The 15,776-nt window shown below is 40.3% G+C and overlaps 1 protein-coding gene across 1 annotated transcript; it reads right to left on the reverse strand.

Moving 5' to 3' along the window:
* Window positions 1-732: 732 nt before the first annotated feature.
* LOC145398700 (uncharacterized) lies at window positions 733-15,408 on the reverse strand. Its single transcript, XM_080271502.1, has 5 exons — window positions 15,385-15,408; window positions 14,792-14,903; window positions 13,392-13,516; window positions 12,104-12,220; window positions 733-972 (listed from the first exon to the last, which is right to left on the reverse strand). Exons 1-5 carry the CDS (start codon window positions 15,406-15,408, stop codon window positions 733-735), a joined length of 618 nt encoding a protein of 205 aa, XP_080127628.1.
* Window positions 15,409-15,776: the final 368 nt, after the last annotated feature.

The following is a 15,776-nucleotide window of genomic DNA, read 5'->3' on the forward strand; positions in this document are numbered from 1 at the left end:
TGATCTTTGGCAACTTTTATTAAAATGTAATGGGAGCCCGATGCATAGCAATGTATTTTTTTCTTTTTATGTGTCCGACTCTGGGCATAGGCTTCACAGCCTGCTCCCAAAGCCCAGTAGTCCTCCTACATACCATATACCTTTTAGTGTCACCACTTCGGCGCTAACACACACCGTCCATAGTGAATACATGCTAGAGCTATCTCATATAGTACTGGTGTATTGGTATTAGAGGAGGTATTTTTACGACATGTCGGCGGGCCTTTTGGTAGATCAGTAAAGTATGCTTTTATAAAATTCAGACTCTCAAACTGTTCCCTGCCCCAGCCGGGATTCTATCCTGGGTCCATTAGGACTGCAGGCTTCCTCTCTACCGATTGAGCCACCGCCTCCCGCAGTTGCACTTGTGTTAGTATCGCTTAAAAATATTTAGCGAAGTTATTTGTGCTTTAACATTAATATTACACAGTTATTGGGCATCTCGCTGATTATCAAGCTAATGTAACATTGCTTGCTTGAGTTACCAGTTATACGTAATTTAGCAGGAAGTGCTAGGTGTGCAGAAAATGTCCAGAAAATTCATGGAGGTTACAAGGCAAGGAAGTGGATTTACTTATATAGCATGATGCACGAGTATTTTGCCCATTAAATATGCTAAAGGTGGTTAACTACTCTTAAAAAATACCTTATCTCACCCCATGTAGTGGAGGGGTTAGTATGACATTATGATGATTACCTGAATGTTTTCACGTCGTCGTTGATAATGGCGATGAGTGAGTCAGTGCGGGAGAATGTCCTGTGAAGGTGGTGGAGGGTGTGGAGGCGGTGCAGTGGGAGGCGAGTGAAGGCGAGCATCCTCGTTCGCTGAATCATCAGCAGATGAGTCTTGAAAGAGGACTCGGCGAAATTCGACAGGAAGTCTGGGTCGTCGCTCACCACCACCACAGTCAAGCACCACACCATCTTGCTCAGCTATTGATGGTGTCAGATATTAGAAGGATGTTAAGAGCTATGTGATACCACACTGTTCCTATTGGTTGTTAATACTTTCTTGCTAATTTACTAAGTTTGCACTGCATACGAATAGGTTTTCAAATTATATTCTAAACTTACGAAGTTGTGTACTTGGGTAATTTTACTATTTTATGTCTGAACTCACACTTTTTTTTTCAAAAACCTTCATGGCTCTAACTACCATGCAGCTTTAAGACTGTATACTCGTAGTCCGTAATACCGACCCAGTTATCTCTACTACTCTACGATATTATTTTATGCCACTAAGTCAAAGCGTACAAGAATTCTATAGTAATCACATAGTAACCACAAATACTTTATCCGATTTTTTTTTTTTTTTTTTTTTAGGCTTACTAGTCAAGCTGGGGGCATACCAAGGTAAACATTCCAGCACCAATACACAAAGTCACCACATAAAAGTAGACTATAATCATGTGCAAAGAAAGTAAGAAAAAAAAAAAGAAAGTCGACCCAGTGTCGTTCATGTGTACAAAGATATATATATATATATATATATATATATATATATATATATATATATATATATATATATATATATATATATATATATATATAAAATCATCATCATCAGCCGTTTGAGTGTCCACTCCAGGACCGGCCTATCCCGACCGAAGCGGGGACGATACAGCATATTTATCACTACCAAGTGGTTTAGGCTGTCTGGTAGAGATTATTTGTACTGTAGAGTGAGAAGTGCTTGTAAGTGTGATTGTAGGGGCTCTGGATGTGTGCGTAGAGTGTGAACCAAGTGTAATCGGCCTGTGTAAGCCGACTGGGTGCAAGCATACTTTATAGTATGCGACACTGCTTCAACTACAGCACCCCTTACGTCCACCAAAGCAGTACTTGGTCGGAAGAACGCTCACAAAGTTTATTACCTTGGCAGGGAGCAAACCCTCGTTTTCAGTGTATGAAAACGCACATTTTACCACTGTACCACAGAGGCTCCATATATATATATATATATATATATATATATATATATATATATATATATATAGTGAGAGAGAGAGAGAGAGAGAGAGAGAGAGAGAGAGAGAAAGTTTGTACAAGATCAAGAATTTAGGTGTGTATATCGGAAGATATGCGTCGGGGGTTCCATAATATTTCACCCGTAGCTGATGTGAACTTCATATATATATATATATATATATATATATATATTGTTGCATAGCCTATGATTTCATCATCCTTTGTGTAATTTTAACGCACAGTATGCTGCATGTTTGATCACAAGCGTGTTCTGCCTCAGTCCCCCCTTCTACCGTTATAGTAGAGTAAGTCGTCCTTTCTGTTGTTCAGAGTAGGATTGTCAGCTCTTTGTCCCCTATGGCTTCATTTGCGCGTCCTTCTTACAAGTTGTATCAAGCTCTGCTGGCCCCTATATAATGAGCTCAGTCTCTACATTAATTGCCACTTAGATCTACTCCTCATTTTGCTCACATCTCTGTCCTCCCCTGTACAGTTATTATTATTGTGAGTGCTCGGGAAGTCTCCAACCATCTAGCAGCTGTGTAATTTGAGTATAACTGTTGTTGCATTTTTTCTTGTACTGTGTAGCATAAGGTTAATTCTTAGGCCTAGTAAGGTTTTTGTAATTTATGTAAGGTTCTTATTGTCAGCCATCATTAATAATATTTTTTATCTGTAATAATTTATCTTGCATTCACTGAGTATTATTTGGTATTGTCATTTATCAGGGCTGACTTACATAAATTTACTCTTGCTAATTTCGTGTTAATAGAGGCTATTGCAGTTAACCATATATTTAACCTGTTTTTTTGCCATTACATTATCCTTATGAGTCCTGAATGTTTTGTTGTTAGTTTGAGCATTAAACTTTAACTTGTAATTTTACCTAACTCTTTTGTTTTGAACCTGGAACTTTACGGGACAGTAGTGATTTTTAGTATTCTCACTTGAAGTGTACATTATCTTCCTCTGTTCCGTAACATAAATTTGGCGACCCTGCCATGATATTCAGGATATTATCATAAGGATATTGCTCGATATTTTGTGACTGTGATTTATTCATGATGTCTACTATTACTACACTTGATGAAGCCAAAGATTTTTTGTCAAATGTGCAAACAGTGTGTGATGTAGAAAACAGAACAAAGAATGAACTTAAGCTTGTTGCTCAACAATTGGGAATTGCTGTTCGCTCTCATCATTCTAAAGATCAAATTGTTGACATGATTAATGAAAGCTTGTTTAATGTAACTCCTCCAAATGAGCAAACGCAGATTGAATTTGCTAAGTTACAGCGAGCCCTGCAGGAGGCTCGTGTTAAGGAGGCTGAATTTCAAGCAAATGCTAAGGAGGCTGAATCTCAGGCTCGGATTCAGGAGGCACAGATACAGGCTCAGGCACAAGTTGAACTTGCTAGGATTCAGGCAGACCATGAGTATCGCATGAAACAATGTGGAACTGGATCATCTAGCTCTGATGATTTTGATGTGGCTAAAAATGTTAAACTTGTCCCTCCTTTTAATGAATCTGATTTAACAAAGTATTTTCAGTTGTTTGAGAGGGTAGCTACAGGTTTTATTTGGCCCAAAAAGTATTGGCCAGTACTCCTTCAAACTGTTCTCACCGGTAAAGCTCAAGTAACTTATGTATCTTTGCCTCAGGATCAATCTGATAATTATGATGTAGTTAAGAGCTTGATTCTTAAGGCCTATGAGCTTGTTCCTGAAGCCTATAGAATAAAATTTAGGACAACTTATAAGCAAGATAAGCAATCCCATGTTGAGTATGCAAAAATCAAAGAAGATCTGTTAGAGCAGTGGTTAAATTCTAAGAATGTGGATTCTGATTTTGACAAATTTAAGCAGATGATTTTGCTGGAGGACTTCAAAAGGTGTATTTATAAAGATGTAAGCCTATATCTTGATGAGAAAAGAATAGATAATTTGTCTGATGCTGCAGTTTTAGCTGATGAATATGTTCTCACTCACAAGAGATATTCTAAAGAAAAAGGGAAAGCTGAGAGTAAGTACGTTGCCTCTACTCAGAGTACAGGTAACAGGAAAGAGAATAAAGATGATGTTCCTCAGGAAGTAAATACCAGCTTCACCTCTAGATTTCAGAAAAGTAAATGTACTTATTGTAGTAAGATTGGTCATACTACGGAGAAATGTTTCAGGAGACAGCGTGATGTGAACAAAAAGAAGTCTTTAAATATTCAGTCAATTGGTCTAGTGTCCACCCTTGAGAGTTCCCAGAAGTCTTTAACTGAGTTAACTGAACCTGCTTTGAGGGGTAACTTAAATTCTCATGATGGAGCTCCTCCTTTGAGCAGTAACGTGGGTGACACTCTCAAGAGCTCATGTGCTAATTTCCTGTCTGATGGTTTTGTCAGTCCTTTGGACAGTAATGACAGGAAATCAGTTAAAATATATCGTGATACAGGTGCTTGCCAATCCATTATGCTGACCAGTGTTCTAGGCTCTAATGTTAATTCCTCTGATGAAACTGTAATCTTACAAGATGTAGGGAATAATTACTTCTCTGTCCCTCTGTGCAGAGTGAATTTAGAGTCTGGTTTTGTTAATGGTTCCGTTATGATTGGGTTGGTTGAGACACTCCCAATGTCAGGTGTAACTTTCTTACTTGGAAATGATATTGGTGGAAGTCAAGTGTGTCCAGCTCAGTTGTCTATTGAGCCAGTGGCTGCGTCCCAGGATTGTGATGTCCCTGATGTGTTCCCTGCATGTGCTGTCACTAGGGCTAAGTCTAAAGTTACTGGTGATTTAGAGGATAATGATGATGATGTTAGCCTAGCTGACACTTTTCTTGCTAATTTGGACCACTCACCAGATGAGGCAGTACCCCGTAGTGTTGATAATTTGTCTCGTCAAGAGTTGGTTGAGTTGCAGGTTGCTGACCCTGAGTTGAAAGGTCTAGCTAACTCTGCTTGCAGTGAGGAAGAGTCAGCTGGTGCTTCTACTTGTTATTATATAAAGTCAGGAGTACTTATGAGGAAGTGGAGACCCCCAACAGCATCAGCCGACTGTGAATGGGAGGTTGTACATCAAGTTGTCATCCCTCGTGTTTGTAGGCAGGATATCATTAGAGTGGCTCATGATTCCAGTTTGGCAGGACACCTTGGAGTGAGGAAGACTGTGGCACGCATTTTGAAACACTTCTACTGGCCAGGTATCTTTAGGGATGTTTCCTGGTATTGTAAGTCTTGTCACACCTGTCAAGTTGTGGGGAAGTGTAATCAGACCGAAAAGGTTGCACCTCTAGTTCCCATTCCTCCTTTTGAGGCGCCATTCACCCGTGTTGGTGGATATTGTGGGCCCTCTTCCTAAGACTTCTTCAGGATTTTCTTATGTGTTGACCCTGATTGATATGGCTACTCGTTATCCTGAAGCCATTCCACTTAGAAATATCTCGGCAAAGAACGTGGTTAAGGAAATGCTAGGGTTCTTCACAAAGTTTGGTCTGCCCAAGGAGGTACAGTCAGACCGGGGAAGTAATTTCATGTCAAACGTTTTCAAGCAGTCTCTGAAAGAGTTGGGCATCACCCAGATCACGTCTTCAGCTTACCATCCCCAGACCCAAAGAGCGTTGGAGAGATATCATCACACACTCAAATCGATGCTCAAGAAATACTGTTTGGAACATCAGAAAGACTGGGATAAAGGTCTTCCATTCGTTGTGTTTGCTGCAAGAGAATCTCCAAATGAATCACTGGGCTTCTCACCTTTTGAACTACTGTTTGGCCATGAAGTAAGAGGACCCCTTAAGTTACTCAAGGAATGCTGGCTGTCGGAGGAAGATGACGTCAACCTGCTGGAGTATGTGATGAAGTTCAAAGAACAGCTGTCCACTGCTTTACAGCTGGCGAGAGAGAATTTAGGAGCTGCTCAGGAGAAGATGAAGACTTGGTATGATAAGAAGTCCAGGTTACGCCAGTTTCAGCCAGGAGATCAGGTTATGATTCTGCTACCAGTGCATGGGCAACCTCTTCAAGCCAAGTTTAGTGGTCCTTATTTCGTGGAGAAGAAACTCAGTGATGTCAACTATGTCATCGCCACACCAGATTGTAGAAAGAACAAGCACCTATGTCACATCAACATGCTAAAGTTATATCACAGGCGGCACGAAAATAATCCAGACTGCACTGTAGCTGTTCCACCCGAGTCTGCAAGTGAAGCTCTCCCATGCAGCATGAGCCTGAGTGATAGTTTGGGGAAGAATCCTGATATCATGAATGATCTCCAGACTAAGCTTTCTCATCTAGCTCCCGAGGAAAGGCAGGAGTTTTCGGCATTACTGCAGGAGTACCCGCAAGTGTTCCGTGCCACTCCAGGAAGAACCACTGTGTTGATGCATGATGTCGATGTTGGAGATGCAAAGCTAATTAAATTGCCTCCTTACCGTGTGAACCCAGTGAAAGTTCCTCTCATCCAGAAGGAGTTTGGCTACCTGTTGGACCACAAGATGATTGAGCCCTGTCAGAGCGAGTGGAGTTCTCCTGTCACTCTAGTCCCTAAGCCAGGTGGGTCACAGCGGCTTTGCAGCGACTACAGACGTGTTAATCAGATTACCAAAACAGACACTTACCCTCTCACTCGCGTGGAAGATTGCATAGACAAGATCGGAAAGGCTAGGTACATAAGTAAGTTTGATTTGTTAAAGGGATACTGGCAAGTACCTATGACTGAACGTGCTAGGGAGATCTCATGTTTTGTAACAATAGGAAAGACTTTTGCATGTTCTGTAATGCCATATTGTATGAAGAACGCACCAGCCACATTTCAGAAGCTCATGAATGTTGTAACAGAGGGTTTGGCAGGGTGTGTTGTTTATATTGATGATGTATTAATCTTCAGTGACAACTGGAAAGATCACCTATGCCATGTCAGTAAATTTCTTGAGCGTTTGGTTCAGGCTAATCTTGTAGCTAATTTATCAAAGTGTGAGTTTGGTCAAGCTAAAGTTCAGTACCTTGGGTATGTAATTGGTGATGGACATGTTGCACCACCAGCAGCTAAGGTTCAGGTTATAAGTGATCTTCCCAGACCTAAAAGTAGGAAAGAGCTACAAAGATTTTTGGGAATGGTAGGTTATTACAGGAGATTTGTTCTTAACTTTTCAATTCTTGTATCACCACTTACAGACATACTGAAAAAGGGAGTTAAATTTGTCTGGACCGATAACTGTGAATCCTCTTTCAGCAAACTTAAAGCTATCCTATTAGGTCAGCCAGTGCTCGCTACTCCAAATTTTGCTAAGCCTTTTAAGATGGCTGTTGACGCAAGTGATACAGGAGCTGGGGCTGTTTTGCTGCAAGAGGATGATCAGGGTATTGAACACCCTGTATCTTATTACAGTAAGAAGTTCACTCCACCTCAAAAGAACTACTCAGCTATTGAGAAAGAGCTTTTGGCCTTGATTTTGGATTTACAGCATTTTTCATTTTATTTGTGATCTGGTTTTGACCCCATAGTCATTTATACCGATCATAACCCACCGAAATTCCTTAGTAAGTTTAAAGATAAAAATCACAGATTGACAAGATGGAGTCTACTTTTTCAGGAGTATTCATTAGACATACAACATGTCAAGGGGAAAGAAAATGTTATTGCAGATTGCTTATCTAGACTTTAGACAGATTGTTTTAGAGTAATAAGAAATTTCCTTTGTAAATTTCTTTTTCTTTGTGGGGAAGTGTTACATAGCCTATGATTTCATCATCCTTTGTGTAATTTTAACGCACAGTATGCTGCATGTTTGATCACGAGCGTGTTCTGCCTCAGTCCCCCGTTCTACCGTTATAGTAGAGTAAGTCGTCCTTTCTGTTGTTCAGAGTAGGATTGTCAGCTCTTTGTCCCCTATGGCTTCATTTGCGCGTCCTTCTTACAAGTTGTATCAAGCTCTGCTGGCCCCTATATAATGAGCTCAGTCTCTACATTAATTGCCACTTAGATCTACTCCTCATTTTGCTCACATCTCTGTCCTCCCCTGTACAGTTATTATTATTGTGAGTGCTCAGGAAGTCTCCAACCATCTAGCAGCTGTGTGTAATTTGAGTATAACTGTTGTTGCATTTTTTCTTGTACTGTGTAGCATAAGGTTAATTCTTAGGCCTAGTAAGGTTTTTGTAATTTATGTAAGGTTCTTATTGTCAGCCATCATTAAAAATATTTTTTATCTGTAATAATTTATCTTGCATTCACTGAGTATTATCTGGTATTGTCATTTATCAGGGCTGACTTAGATAAATTTACTCTTGCTAATTTCGTGTTAATAGAGGCTATTGCAGTTAACCATATATTTAACTTGTTTTTTTGCCATTACATTATCCTTATGAGTCCTGAATGTTTTGTTGTTAGTTTGAGCATTAAACTTTAACTTGTAATTTTACCTAACTCTTTTGTTTTGAACCTGGAACTTTATGGGACAGTAGTGATTTTTAGTATTCTCACTTGAAGTGTACATTATCTTCCTCTGTTCCGTAACAATATATATACTAACGTCTCAACTAACGCGAGTTTAAAAAACGCGTTTTCGTTTTAACACGAGCAAATATTTAAGGTGATATGTTTAACTAACAAGGGTTTCTCTATTTAACGCGACTTTACACGTACGTGATGGTTTCAAATTAGCCGCGCGAGCCTTGGACAGTCCCGAACTGATAGACCATGTGTGGAAGTTTATGCATAAATACAATTTTTTATTTGCCTGTTGCTTAACCCTCCGTGTCCCGGAGACGTGAATTCACGTCCTCACATGATGTGCACTCATATCCTGAAGACATGAATTAACACGGCAACATTGCAAGGTCCCTAATTTGCACAATTTTCAATTTTCGTGAGAGATTTCGCCAGTGATTTTTGGCACGTATACATGGGACACCTTCCTCTATTCCTCTACAAGATGCCAAGCAGGGACAATGCCTTACACTGCATAACCTCTCCCCCCCCCCTGCACGCCATTGTCTCAGCAATTCACCTGTTACCAGTGACCTGGCCAATAAAGACATTCAGGGCCAGAGTGATTCCCCAATCGATGACAATGTGGAGGACAAAGTTTACATAGCATTAGAGGAAGAAACAGTCAGAAATGATGATCAGGTAATGTGGGAAAAAAAAGGTCATGAATGGTGATGAGTTAGTGAGTGAAACAATGCTTATAATGCCTATATTACTGTTTGAAAACCAATATACTCTTGTACTACATATAAATTCGTACCAAGTAAATAAAAAAATACTGTTTATGAGTGGATAAAATAGTTACCCTCCCATAGAACTTGTTTTCTTTGGTGCCAGCCTGTTAGAAAACCCAGTCAGGTAATGAGGTTCTTGTACCTAGATCGAGTATTTTAAACCTCAGGTGAGCGATTTCTCTATGAATTTTCGATGTTTCTCACCAAAAGCGAATGTTTGAGCCCCCCCCCAAAAAAAGGTCCAAAAATGTCAGGACTGGGGCGTACCACTGCCCAGAAAACGTCGGGATGGGGCGTGTTAAACTGGTTTTATTCGAACTGTAATATTCGAAAATGAAGTTGGGCCCCATTCTGGGCACTTTGGCTCTTTTTTGGACAAAATTTGGCCAGGAAAGTGATGGCAGATCTAAATTATTAGAACTTGATGCTGCAGAAAAGAAAGAAGAAAACCACTCAGACCTAGATAGAGCAGTATATATATATATATATATATATATATATATATATATATATATATATATATATATATATGGAGCCTCTGCGGTACAGTGGTAAAGTGTGCATTTTCGTACACTGAAGAACGAGAGTGCTGGCCCACCAGGGTAATGAACTTTGGGAGCGTTCTTTAGGCCACATACCACAGTGGTGGACATATGGGGTGCTGTGCTTGAACCAGTGTCACATACTATAAAGTATGCTTGCACCCATTCCGCTTGCGCGGGCCGATTACACTTGATTCACAGACTACACACACATCCAAAGCCACTCCAACACTACAATTACACTTACAAGCACTTCTCACCCTACATACAATCTCTATTAGACAGCCTAAGCCACTTGATAGAGATAAATTGGCTGTATCGTCCCCACTTTGGTCTGGCTAGGCCGGTCCTGCAGTGGACACACAAATGGCTGATGAGATTGGATTATATATATATATATATATATATATATATATATATATATATATATATGTGTGTGTGTGTGTGTGTGTGTGCGTGTGATCAGTGTCACGAGTCGGCTTGTGACATTAAATTTAGTGAGAAACCGCAAACTCTTGTGGAATCCCAGTGTTTATCGTTCAGTTTAATTGCTGCGTATTTACCCAGTCGGGAGTGTTTTCAAAACAATTTTTCACTGTCATAAGTGATTATCTTTGTGTGAGACATTAGCGCTTCCACTGAGCGATTTGTTGTGGGCGTGTTTCGCTCATTCTAGCCGTTGGTACTGTGGTTGGACGCTCCTCTCTTTCCCACGATTTAGTCAGTCGAGATTTGAGCTCCACGAAAGCAGGTTGGGCAAGAGCGTGTAGTGCCAGCGTTCCTGAATTCCCACATAGTGTGATAGGCGAAAGACTTAGAGAGTGCAGTGTCCTTCCTCAGTAACGACACCCAGTCATCTGCTTTGGCACTTCTTTGACCAGTATTTTCTTTTTGTTTTTTCCCTACGTTTAAGAGTTTAGCTTTTGAGTGAGCGAGTGAGTGCGATCTCCTTATTTGAATTCACTTTTAAATGTAACGTAAATTTATTTCTTTGTAATCTATAAATTTAACAGTTCTTTTTCTCGAGCTTAATGTAATGTAAACTCGTGTTTTATTTTCCATGTTAAGCTTATTCTAGTTGCAGCTCCTAGCTTGCATAAACGCTTTGCTATTCATAACTGGTTCTTAGGCAAGTCTTGTTGTATTAAGCTTAAAATCCGTTGTGCCATCTAGGAGTTAATGCATCAGCAAGAATCTGTTATCATTAATAGCATCAGTTATTGATTGTCAGGGGTGAAGTCACTTTCTCCAGAGGCTAACAGTACTAACAGACAGCATTTGTGAGGAATTAGTCACTGCTGTGTACTGTTGAGAAAGTTAATAAATTCTCGTCCTTAGAGAATCGGCGAAGCAAGCCAGAATAAAGTAATCATTGCTTGATTTTTAACAAGACAATTCATTGTCCTGCTATCAGTATTATTGAAAATCATCCTTTAATATTGTATAAACTTAAAAACCCCGTGACAGTCAGTAAACTACAAACGGGAAACTTCTAGGAAACGACTTGAGTTAAATAATAGGTGAACCCCAATGAAACTGAAGGAAAGAAAGACAAAAGGAGATTTTGTTAGTACTGAAGTCACATTGATTTTTTACATATACATAAGATGAACAGTGAAAGGAAAAGAAATTAAATATATATATATATATATATATATATATATATATATATATATATATATATATATATATATATATATATATATATATATATATATATATATAACATTCCACACACCAAATTACAAGTGTCCTCCATTCACTAGGAAAAAAAAAAAATCTGCAGCAGTTGGACTTGAACAGCTGTAGGTTTAAGTATGGGGGAAACTAAATTGGGGATGCGAGTTCCCCTCAGTTGTGCTTAGTACAGGTAGAAAAGTTTCATTGTCCTTGCTACGATAATGCTACGAGTGAAATTATGTTTGGTGGTAGGTGGTGGCGACCATCATCCACTCACTTGATGTAGTGCTGCCTAAATCTTCCTTATCCTTTATCATTCTTTTTCTTTGCCTGCCCTCCTCCCTTCCTATATCTCCCATCTTTCCTGTCACTTCTTATTGCTCTTCTTTCCTTTACAGGTGGCTTTACATTGAGTGACAAGCCAAATGGTTTCCTGTAAGCCAAGAAACCATTTACAACGCTGGGTGGTAACCATATAACCAACCCATACGTGCTCCCTACGTGTCAACAAGTGGGTTGGTGGAGGGTTAGTGCCCCTCCCCATAAAACCAATAACTCAAAGTCAAATGGCCACCTCTTAAGAGATTATGGCGTCTGGCAATAGATAGATAGATAGATAGAAATTATGTTTTGGTAACCATTAATATATTATTGCACAACCTACCCGCTGAGCTTCACCAACGGTTTTGATAAGATGTTCCGGAGTTGCGTTCTGGTCTTGACCATGAATCTTGCCCTCGAAAACTCCCAGACCCCAGGGTGCTCGCAGCCTGGGCAGATCCTGCAATAGTGGAATACATTATTAGACCTGTCGTTCACTTCTACCTGCCCTGCTAAATTCTAGAGGAGGGTTGGATAAACTTATGTCGTACAGTTCGATTGTTATTACAGTTCATCATACGCTATGCCATTTGGAGACATACAGTTTCTTTTCTGCATTAAGTATGCTGCAAACAGGTGCCACATTACTAAAATAAAATACAACTCACAATCCATTATGCCTACACCGCATTACGGCCCACCACACCACAATAAATTCATCACATCCACCACACAATAGCAACACATTCAGTCATTCAGCATAACCTCTAACAAAACATCTCTGGGATTGACCGGTTGTAGTGGCCACTATCCTGCTGTCCTGGATTCCCATCCAGATAAGCCTGGAGGTACAACACCAGGAACAGCAGCAAGAATAACAGCAACAATGACAACTACAGAACAGACTTAAAAACAGAGCAGTGCATTCCACAATGAATATCTCTCTTTATCAAATAATTCTCTTTTACATATGATGATAAATAAAAGGTACAACGACCATTTCTTTATGGTTCACTGTAGGATTAGACTTGCACATTTAGGAGGCTTACAGCCAAGAAAACATCCCACGATGGCTTAAGTTGGGCTGGGAAGGGGTGTGTAGGGAAAAGGCTGGGTGCATGTGAAAGAGTTAGTGCCTTGTGTTTGCTGTATCAGTAGTCGGCAGTTTCTTCCCCCTTATTACGATTCGCTCAGTTGATTTACGTCCATATACATTTGGCAGCGAAAGTCCTGTCGGTTGTCCTACTTCAGTCTCCATGGGCCTTGAAAATCGGTTTGGTTCTGCAGCAACTGACACTGATTATTTAGCCATAGATCAGTGTCATCTGTGTCATATGCTTCGGTTTCAAGACACAAATTTTCAAAGACTGTAGACAGAAAAGCAGTAGATACAGAACTTTAGTTGGTAATACTACTGTACCTACTCTGTGCTAGGTGAACAGTTACATGAGAACTTGGTGAAAATGCATAAGGCTAAGTAGTGAGCAACCATTCAGCACCTAATACCTACATCCCGTGGTGCATTAAAATTTCCTCTTTAACTCGTCGTTCTCAAAGATACAACTAATTATTGCCGTCTGCTTTAGATTGATAAGCAATGAGGTAACACGGGAAGCATAATTTAAACTTACCCTGGACACGAGGGAGGTCCAGTACGACCCATCTGTCACCACAAACACGGAGGAGCGCCAGCATGACTGTGTGGCCAACATGGCGTCCAGTGCAGCATGAAACTCTGCCGCTGATTGGGTCAGGTCTGGAACCAGCATAAACTCGGAAACAAAATAAAACGGTTTCTCGCATAGCTCGTCTGATGTTATCCCCTAAGTACAGTTAATGTTGATACTGTATTGTGTTAATCATTTAGTCTGTAAGGTGATGTCAATAATTTGGAGTGTTGAATGCTTAGTGATTAGATGTGTGGTCCATTTTTAGGGAGCTCTGAGAATTTTATAACTTTTAACTTTTATTGCTCCTAATTGTGGATCACTCCCATCGCATGTATTTTATGGGAAAGTTGGTTAGCATGATGACTAAAGGGACAACAAAAGAAAAGTTCAATAGAGCACAAAGCACTGTCAGTAATTTGCAGATATATGAAAATCTGCTTATGTTCTCACACTGTGGCAAAGTGATCCAAAATCCCCATTTTCTGCCTATCTATCTATTGCCAGACGGCTTAATCCCGTACGGGTTGGCCACAAACAAATCGCCTCCAAGTCGCCCTGTCCCCCACCATTTCACTGCCCTGCTCCCAACTCACACCCCCCTGTCTCATATACCTCTCCACTCCATCCCTCAATCTCATCCTCGGCCTCCCCCTCCCTCTACCCCCCTCCACCTCACTCACATACACTCTCCTCGTCAGTCTCTCACCCTCCATCCTCTCCACATGGCCAAACCACCTCAGTGTGTTCCTCCTAATGCTTCCTATCACATCCACATCCACACCACAATGCTCCTTTATATCCTCATTTGCCAGCCTCTCTCTCCATGTGACCCCACAGGCTCCTCTTAAATAACTCATTTCCACTGCTCTCACTCTTGACTTGTGTCCTTCCCACAACGTCCAAGCTTCACTTCCATTTGTTAGAGTTGGAATCACAATACTGCCATGTAGTAACTTTTTCACTTCCATTTGACATTTTTAATTAAAAACCTCCTTTAGCACGTTGCTACTTATCATTTGCAATTTATATTTAAGCTTATATTCTTACCAAATGGCTCATATTCTGCACTGACTTTGGAACAGAAATTTATAGCTCCATAACTCCATTGTACGTTCGGTCTCATGTACTAGACGATGTTATCCAACAAACATATTCATTTCTTACTTCATGGTGACACCACTATTTAATGGGGAGATCCAGTGGTTTCAGCCCGTGTTAGACCCTCTGGATGTGGGTATAATTCTTTTATTTCAGTATTTCAAGGCACCGGGAACTCAAAACAATTTACGAAAGTGCCTTTTTCATATAATATCGATTTTTGGAATGTACTAAGTATAACTAATTGCAGATATACATCATACCACAGCATCGGGGCAGGCGAGCGTGGACCGTGAGGCAGGACACAACCAGGCCAAACCACAGTCTTCCCACAGCTCCTGTCATCACCACTACACCACCACCAGCACGGCACAACTGCAGCAGGAAATGTTTGTTAAGGTATACATACCTACAAGATACCCTTTTCAATTTTTCTGGGCCTAAAATTGCCGTCTGTCAACCTTCGATAGTGAGTTAAAACAAGAGATAAACACTAGAATGATGCTAATCACGAAGTGCTGTGGGAAGATTGTAGAGCTATAGTACTATCTTTTTTTTGCTACTGAGCTATAAGAAATAAGCTACAACAGGACCAAAACCTGGCCCGGGTTAGAGTAAAAAACAGCAAAGCAGTTATTGCAGGTGCTGTAAGGAAAAGGACAACAGAAGGCATTAACTAAACTACCGATAATTTCAGGCAGTATCAGATTTGTGGTGGAGTCAGGGCGGGTCCAGTGGAGGTATGGGAAGCCAGCGTTCTAGCTGATGCACATTATAATATTCCTTACAACCGTAGATAAATTAAGTAAATAATGTGTGCCTAGGTGCATCTTGAAAGTAACAGCTGAGCCAGTACTTTGCGCTTTGGCATATTTGCCATCTAGCCCTTCATACAGTACAAGTTCCTTTTTGTCAAGGAACATAATACCTAGAACTTGAATTCATTTCCTGGGAGAACGACTGTTGCATTGGTTGGCACATTCATCTCGCAACTAGAAGGACCCGAGTTGAGTTTTTCCCTTTTTCTATTTTAACACAGCAATATAAATAGGGACCAGGATATAAATTTGACTGCTACGGGTACTTGTTCCTTTCTAAGGGAAGATTGAGACCCAGGAAAATCTTAATGAACACCATGCAGTCGATGGGTGTAAGCATTCTCCTCATATCATCTGGCACATGGTATCACCTGATGTTAGTCTTTACATTCAGAGAACACATCATACGGATCAATATAGAGACGTTTGC

Source organism: Coenobita brevimanus, chromosome 46 (genome assembly GCF_032717465.1).
Source record: "Coenobita brevimanus isolate Jiangsu-jjx chromosome 46, ASM3271746v2, whole genome shotgun sequence".
Taxonomy (NCBI): Eukaryota; Metazoa; Arthropoda; class Malacostraca; order Decapoda; family Coenobitidae; genus Coenobita; species Coenobita brevimanus.